At 45.3% G+C, this 7,950-nt stretch overlaps 1 protein-coding gene across 3 annotated transcripts; it reads right to left on the reverse strand.

Annotated features, from left to right (window-relative positions):
• Positions 1–582: 582 nt before the first annotated feature.
• Positions 583–5,916, reverse strand: LOC124655019 (cellulose synthase A catalytic subunit 4 [UDP-forming]). Of its 3 annotated transcripts, none has more exons than XR_006988544.1 (13): positions 5,748–5,913; positions 5,553–5,668; positions 5,399–5,450; positions 5,162–5,309; positions 4,259–4,525; positions 3,829–4,171; positions 3,599–3,736; positions 2,897–3,022; positions 2,604–2,816; positions 2,002–2,526; positions 1,536–1,889; positions 793–1,444; positions 583–762 (listed from the first exon to the last, which is right to left on the reverse strand). XR_006988544.1 is itself a non-coding variant. In XM_047193992.1 (13 exons), exons 1-13 carry the CDS (start codon positions 5,914–5,916, stop codon positions 860–862), a joined length of 2,958 nt encoding a protein of 985 aa, XP_047049948.1. In that variant the 3' UTR covers positions 583–859. The 3 variants fall into 3 exon arrangements, 2 of the variants coding, with proteins under 2 accessions (XP_047049948.1, XP_047049947.1); XM_047193992.1 differs by having other exon boundaries at positions 583–1,444; positions 2,002–2,201; positions 2,280–2,526; positions 5,748–5,916; XM_047193991.1 differs by having other exon boundaries at positions 583–1,444.
• Positions 5,917–7,950: the final 2,034 nt, after the last annotated feature.

Consider the following 7,950-nt stretch of genomic DNA (forward strand, 5'->3'; position numbering starts at 1 on the left):
ATCTAGCTCATAAGTAGCATTAGCATGAGTAGTTCAGTACTCAATTTGGCCTCGGAGATATCCTAGGCTGCATCAGTAGTGCGAGCACACCAGGGCATCATTTAGCCACAGCGCGCAGCCAAAACATTCTTGACAGATAGGATTAATCAATCGACGGTCCGGCAGTCCTCGCGTGTGTACTTCTAATTCACGTCCTCATGAAAATTAGGTAGTACAAGTGGTTGATGCCTCACTAGTGCTGCTTTTTCATTGAGAAAGCCTCAGTACTTAATAGCATTCCGATCTGATGCTTGTAATGCAGAAAATGGTAGCCGAAAAGCTGGTGCTGGAAAGGTCGAGCTAGAATGTCTGATGATGATAGATTATGTGTTCCGTTCTCCTATTTGGCTAGAGTGATTAGTATAACGCAAAACTATAATGAGAAGTTGCCATCGGAAAAATGGGGCCTGTAGGAGCACCACGTTGGTTGCACGGAGAGTTCGAAACATGCACTTGCATTTCTGCAAACTAGCAACGCAGTGACACAGTCAAAAGATCTCGATTTAAAAGGCCGAGTGTACATGCTTTTGGCTAATTCTTCTCTTGGTTGAAATGACATGTTATCTTTCTTGTTATCATTGTTCATATAAAATATTCTTTGCTCCTTTCTACAGGTATGCTTTACACAACTTTGCCGGTCACACTTCCAGCAATTTTAACATCAAAACTTGCCATAACAGAGACTACAACAACAAAAATATCACTCAAAATAGCCCATATCACCTCAGATGGTGGTCAGGCCTGAGAGTAAACCAATTGTCTTCACGTTGATCAAATACACACATCCGGCACGACTGCACCTCTAAACAATGGCAGTTGCTCAGCAGTCAATGCTGCTGCAGGCCCCGGTGTTGACGGTCTCGGCGCTGGTGGTGAAGGGGTCGATCTTGACCCAGAGGAGGGAGAAGACCGAGGCCAGCAGGACAGACCAGAGTATGACGACGGTGGGAGTCCGGTTCTGGCGGCCCATGAGACCCTTGAGGAACGGGTACAAGTGCATAATCACCCACATGGCGAAGAACACCTTGCCAAAGAGCGGCCCCCATGACTCGTAACCGCTGTTGAGTGCGTCCGAGAACCCAGCCACCACCCCGAGGAGGTTCAGCACCAGGATGGTCGTAGGCGGGATCAGCACTGTTGTCCACTTGAACACATACAGCTCACCGAAATCGCCATCCTCCGCGGCCTTGCTTGTGACAGTGAAGTTGGTGTCCAGCCCGATAACCATCTTGAGGATACCCTGGAACACCGCAAAGAGGTGAGCAGAAACGCCACCAATGACCCAGAACTGCTCGTTGCGCCACCAGTCCTCAATGCCAATGCCACTCCACCGCAGCTCGAGGACACTTGTCAGGATGATGGAGGTGAAGAGGCCAAGAAACCATATTGTCGCAGCATTGGAGAGCTATATTGACAGCAGGAATGTTATTGTCGCTAAAGAATGATAGTCATCAGAGTGCAATACCAGTGTATATAAATGTCGTCAGAAGTCTTACAATCGGAATGATGAATTTGCCAGTGAGCAAGCAAATGGCAGGCAGGCAGCAGTATGCAACGAGTGGAACAGAGGTGAAGGGGTAGACGATGGTGTTTATGTAGGACAGCCTCTGGAGCCATTTCAGACGGCCACCGCCATAGCCATACCAAAGCGGGCAGTGCCGGCTGAAGAAGATCTCGACAGAACCAAGAGCCCATCGAAGAACCTGGTGCAGACGATCAGAAAGGTTGATTGGGGCTGACCCCTTGAATGCAGGTCTTAGTGGCATGCAGTAGATCGATCGCCACCCACGGCAGTGCATCTTAAACCCAGTCAGAATATCCTCTGTAACTGACCCATAGATCCAACCAAGCTGGCACAAAAGCAGAAACAAGCAGTCAGGCCTAGTGAACAGAAAAAAATATTAACGTATCGCCAAGTACTTTATTAGCATAAGAATAGACACTGAAGTGCAAGAAATAAACCTCTTTTCCCCATTCAGTTTTCTCTTCATATCCACAACTAATGACATGAATGGCTTCTTTGATCAGTGTAGATGGGTCTGCAGACTCAGGAAGACCCCCATTCTCCATAAGAGTTGATTCGATGAATACTGAAGACTGCCCAAACGACTTCTCGAAGCTCATCTGAGAGATCAGCATGGACCGCTCATACTCATCATAGTCTGCAAAAGTAGCCAATATTACAAATACGAAATTCATAAGATTTAGAAAATTTTGTCCCCCATGGTTCGTGCACTTACTATCTATTTCCCGTAGATTGAAAATGGCAGACTCAAGGTCTTCTCGACGGGAATCTCTGTGCATTTCTTTCTCAGTTTTTTCAACCTTTTTCTTGGGACAGCAGCAGCAGCACCATGAACAAGCCGAAGATTTTGGAAGGGCAGGAAGAGATGGTGGCCCATAACCATAGAGTGCTTGCCTATAGAAACAACAACCAGTTCCCACATAAACTGGTCCTTGGATGCCATCAAGCCCTTTCATGTTAACCTGTGCATAATAAGTATGGACATATTAGTTGGGTAAAGATATGAAGACGCAATGCACATGAGTGGAAGAATGCTTACATCGAAGAACACAACGTTCCTATTGGCATAACGATCACTGCGATCAATCCCATCAAATCTCTGTGGGAACTGCACATAGCAGACATCTCTACCAACAGAAGGGTCCATCATGAAGCACATCGCTTCACGCACAGCTTTGCTGTTGTTAACATAATGATCACAGTCAAGGTTAAGAATGTAGGGCGCATTTGTCAGAACAGCAGATACTCGGACCTGCCAAATTATAACATTGTTTAGTAACTTCACATTTAAGCTCATTTAAATAGGATAATTCTTTCTAAATAAGGAGTTACCAGAGCATTCATAGCCCCTGCCTTCTTGTGGTGTTGGTATCCTGGTCTTTTCTCTCTTGAAACATACACTAGCCGAGGAAGCTCATTTCCATCATAGTCGCGAGCACCAGTCTCACCAAGGAAAACCTGTGGCCAGAAGTCACGAATATGCTAAGGGTAAGTTTCATCAAGACGCTATCACCTACACGGCAACTATTTGTTGGAATTTTAGGAAGAATCAGCAAACATCATATCAGAGAAGCATAGATTCCACATTTGCAAACCACAACTCTTAATCATGTAACTGGAACCTGATCTCACGTATGTTCAACTTCAGCAAGGATATTTCAGACACTGGTAAACAATCATATGCTGAACAGTAAATGAATGAATTTAGAGAGAATGCCCGTTTTGCATGAAATCTGTACAGGTTATAAGCCGTGAACATTTTCTTCTATCTTCAGTGGTCATAAAAAGTTAGCACTTAGCAGTTGCTTATATCTTACTAGGAAAGCAAAAGCAAGTGTCATATGGAACTTTCAAGTCCAAATGGCAGCGCAAACTTCAGTACTATAACATGTATAAACCTCAATATTCTCATGCCTATGAGCTAAGAACATACAATTACTCTAAAAAATCACCTTATATAGTCTTATAAAATGATTGACCCATATGACCACAAATTTCCTAGATTGATCTTTCAGTAGTGAAAAATAAAATTACCTGAATCATGCCAGGGTGGTCACGGGGGTTGTTCCCAGGCCATTGTGTCCCATCTGGCATGACCCAACCTTCCTCGGGTGTCTTCTGAGCCTTGGCAACCAAAGCATTTATCCTCACCTTGTACTCTTCATAATCTCTCTGCGCGAAACACAATGCTTATTTACATAACCAACAGCAAAATGTAAGCTGCCAAAATAAGGGCGTTGCCAAACTATGCAATCGAAATCTACCTTCATAGACCTACGCTCCTTGACGAAAGACGGGTGTATTTTATCCTTCAAGTAGTCAATCTTTTGCGAGAAGTAGAACTCAGGGGTTCGTGGCTCAATGGCATACATCTTGCAAAATGGAACCCATCTCCTTGCGAATTCCGCAGTTTCAGCAAGTGATTCAAATGTGAGCATAGAAGCTCCATCGTCAGAGACGTAGCACGAGACCTTCTCAACAGGATAGTCCACCGCAAGAATGGACAGCACAGTGTTTGCAGTGATTAGCGGAGGCTCTTTCAATGGATCCACTGTACTGACAAAGAAATCCACAGGTGCTAACCCAGAATCTTCTCCATCTCCATATCTGGAACAAGCATGGACTATGAAATTCACTGGATACAGATACTTACTAATGTATAAATAGTTTTAGTGGCACTACTATTAAGCATACCGTGCAATCAGCCTATCAACATAAGTCTCCCGATTAACAGGGCACCACTTGGGAAATTGATCCAATATCCAGGAGAAACCGAACCAGATCTCACATATGACCGAAGTCAACCAGAGACCGAAGGCGCTGTCGACAGGGTTTGTGATACGGTAGTGAAAGAAGAGCCCGAGAACTACCAGCCGCATAATAATGACCGCCCTGTAAGGTGTGAGCTTGTTCTTCGAAATAGGAATGATTTTGGAAAGTGGCTCGTATGCATCTGTCAAACTGCAAAATTGTTTGGTGTGTTACAGTAAATTGACAGCATATAAAAATTAAAACACTTGAATTATATGCACCAACCAACTCACCCAAAATCCTAAGATTATGAGGAGAGGTGGTATGATATATCTCAAGAAATATAACACAATGTCATTTTATAATGTCGTAGAGGCGAAGTTCAAAAAGGTCCCAAACTAAGCAAAGTTAAACATGTTGAATCCACATTGGGAAGATTAGACGTTAAGATGTATAAACAAGAAAGTGGGGTTATAGGCCAAGCTAAGAAACATATTGTGTGGCTTAGGTCTGAATGAAGCATGTTAATGAGATATGAAGTGTGAATACAACATCCCATTTCCAGAGTAGCTTCAGCAATGAACTTTAGTATATGGGATATGTTAAAGATCGTATTTGGGATCTAGTAAGATAGAATCAAGATCAATTAAAATACAGCTGGCATCTAACTATCTAAAACAACTATTTTGTGTGAATGAGCTTAAATATGTGCTTATGATTATATGAAAAATGATCAATCAGATATTTACAACTATTTTCATTTGTTCAGAAAACGAATACATATATACAAGGGGACGGTCTCGAGTAATCATTTAAAGGATGTATATATGGATGTGTAGTTCTTACTCCTTTTCATCCATGATCTGTTCTTCCACAGGCGGAACTTGTGTTTTGGCCGCAGCCTTTTTGGCTGAGGCTTTCTTCTCATTCTTCTTCTCCTTCCAACTATCGACCCTGTTCTTCCAGATGGGCTTCCCAGACTCATCATTCAATTCTTCAAATCCAGAGCGAGTGGAGAATTTCAGTTCTCAAGTGGCATCAAGTGAGGAAAAATCTCAAGAAAACAGAGATAAGTATGCCTACCACTCCCAAGTCCAGACATGCTGCTCATGGTCCTGGCGTGGCTCACTTCCTCCTGTTGCAACAAAATCCCATCCAACATTGTCAAAAAGGTCTGAAGGTCTATCTCTAGCTGAGCTACCGAGATTTGGACAATTACAGGAATAAGTGACTTCACCTGGCGATCAGTGAGTTGGCTGGCGACGGTGACCCGCCCACGCAGACCCTCGGCGGCAAGTTGGTCCTCCACCTCCTGTTCCTCCTCCTCCTCCACGGTGCTCCCCTTGGCATGCGCTGGAACAGAGATCAATCCCATCAGAGAAAAGCTCGTCCCTGAAACCCCTGTTAAGTAAAGGTGTAAAACACAACACACCTGTGTCGAATGCGGCGTATTCCCCAGCGCAGCGCGCGCAGGCGGTGCGGCCCTCGGCGACGTCCTCGTCGAGGCACGCCCTGCAGAGCGCGTAGCTGCAGGCGCGGCAGGTGGCGTGCGCGTCGTCCCCGCAGGCCGCGCAGGGATGATGGGCCCCCGACTCCATCATGGCTCACCCCCTCCTCGCCGGAGCGCAGCTCGCGCGAGTGGCAGTGGGTGTGAGAGAGATGGAGGGGAAGAGGCTAAGCGTGCCGGAGGTTGGATGCGTGGTGATATAGCCAGAGCGGCGCGCGGTGGTGTGGCGCTGGCAGGGCGGTGGGTGGGGTTGGGGCGTCGGCATCGCATCGGCGGGTGGATGGAAAGAATGGAAGCAACGCCTGAGCGGGAGCAGGGGCGCGGCGGCGTGCGGCAGGTGTTTTTCGCGGGCGGGAGGGGGATTTTGCGGGGTTTGGAAGCGAAGGTGACTCATTTGGGGGCGTAACCTGCAAGGCGGGAGGGTCGGAGGTCGGGGGCTGGTTGGTGGCGGCGCTGCTGCGGGTCCGCCCGCCGGAGTGAGGTGACGACGGTGGGTCCGCCGGTGCGGTGAGAGCAAGAAAGAGATCGCTCGCGCTGCGGCGTCGCTTTTGAGTGACAGACCGTTTTTCTAACTCGCGAGCAACACGACGTCGGCGAAGGCCGAAGAGAGTTGTGCATCGTGGAGCACTAACTTTCTGTGCGGCACAATGCAGATGTGCAGTCCAAGTCCTCCTACTTGAAATTCAAGTGACACATTTCCGTCGATTTAGTTCGCCACTTTCCAAGATATTTTGAATGGGGACAAATAGAGGGTGAAAATGGACTATGTTCAACCTTTGTATTTGTAAAATGTTTTTGGTTGTATTATAAAATGTATTGGCTGTTGGATAATTATGCAATACATCCATAGTTAATTCTAGAATAGAAAGCATTGACATAAACAACTATTACTACCATGTGTAACTCGAAGATACTAAATGCATTCGACAACATGATGAACAAAAACAAATAGGAGCTAAACATGTACTCACAGACTACGTTAAACAAGTATTGCAGGTGATGTAACGGTTCTTGCAGCGGCGATAGAAGTGGCGAGTTGGCGACAAAGGCGCAACCTAGCAGCAGCAACGAGCTAAAGACATGTTGTGCTGAAGATCGGGAGCAGACACGGGGAGCACTTTCCGAAAAACTAATTCGACCTCTCCAGTACAAGATCGCAAGATTGAGTGGTCCCGAAGACGTGCTCTCATGTTCGTCGGTGCACGTCGACGCTCGGGATGTTGTAGACTATACTGGCGGCGCAAGCAACGAGAGGAGGCAAAACCTACCTCGGTTGTAATGTGTATTTGCAGCGGCAACCGTGCAGGATTTCGTATAGAGCGTCTCAGTAAACCCTAACAACATGGGCCAAGTCCATGTCGCACGTTCGAGTTACATTAGAAAGAATAAATTCTATCTCGTTATAGAAAACATCTTTCCAATCATTTTCGTTTGGATATGCATATACATCTGCAATGGATGTTGGAGTATCATCCACAAGGTACACATGGAAATCATCTGAGCCCTAACAATGTGGGCCAAGTCCATGTCGCAAGTTCGAGTTCCATTAAAAAGAATAAAGTCCATCCCGTTATAGAAAACTTCTTTCTAGTCATCTGCCTCTTACTCATGGTAGGAGTCCTATTGGTATCCTTCTTCAGAACCTTCTAATGTAATAAATTTAAGAATTATCTCAAAAGAAATTCTAGCGTGTTATGCATATCCTTCAAATGTTACATCACGACATTCCTTAATAGTATCAATATGCATATCGGGTACCTGGATTTAACTACTAAAAATCTATAGTCAGTGCTCCTCTAAGCATAACTTAGAAAGATACAATCCATTATCTCCCAACCCACTTTTCATAAGGGGCTTTCTCTCTAATTTTGTTTGGAACTCTATTCAGGACATGCCACAAAATTGAATCCCCTATCCCACCACCATGCCTTTGATAAACTAGAAGTTGCTAACAAGGAATTCACCAAGTCAGTTAGTGTGCGACTTTTTCTCTCAGTAACCTCGTTTGATTGGAGCGAGTAGGAAGATGTCCTCCTATGAATAATTCCATGTTCCTCACATAATTTTTCAAATATTTTTGGAAAATACACGCCATCACGATCTGACCTAACATGATTGATCTTTCTCT

Source organism: Lolium rigidum, chromosome 5 (assembly GCF_022539505.1).
Source record: "Lolium rigidum isolate FL_2022 chromosome 5, APGP_CSIRO_Lrig_0.1, whole genome shotgun sequence".
Classification (NCBI taxonomy): domain Eukaryota; kingdom Viridiplantae; phylum Streptophyta; class Magnoliopsida; order Poales; family Poaceae; genus Lolium; species Lolium rigidum.

What these genes read in the sequence shown, in the direction of transcription:
- LOC124655019 (XM_047193991.1), bottom strand. Translation starts at nt 5,913, where the DNA reads ATGGAGTCGGGGGCCCATCATCCCTGCGCGGCCTGCGGGGACGACGCG. An exon ending in GTTGATAGGCTGATTGCACG is followed by an intron (nt 4,172 to 4,258) that starts GTATGCTTAATA and finishes TGCTTGTTCCAG; the next exon opens with ATATGGAGATGGAGAAGATT. An exon ending in GCAAATTCATCATTCCGATT is followed by an intron (nt 1,445 to 1,535) that starts GTAAGACTTCTG and finishes CTGTCAATATAG; the next exon opens with CTCTCCAATGCTGCGACAAT.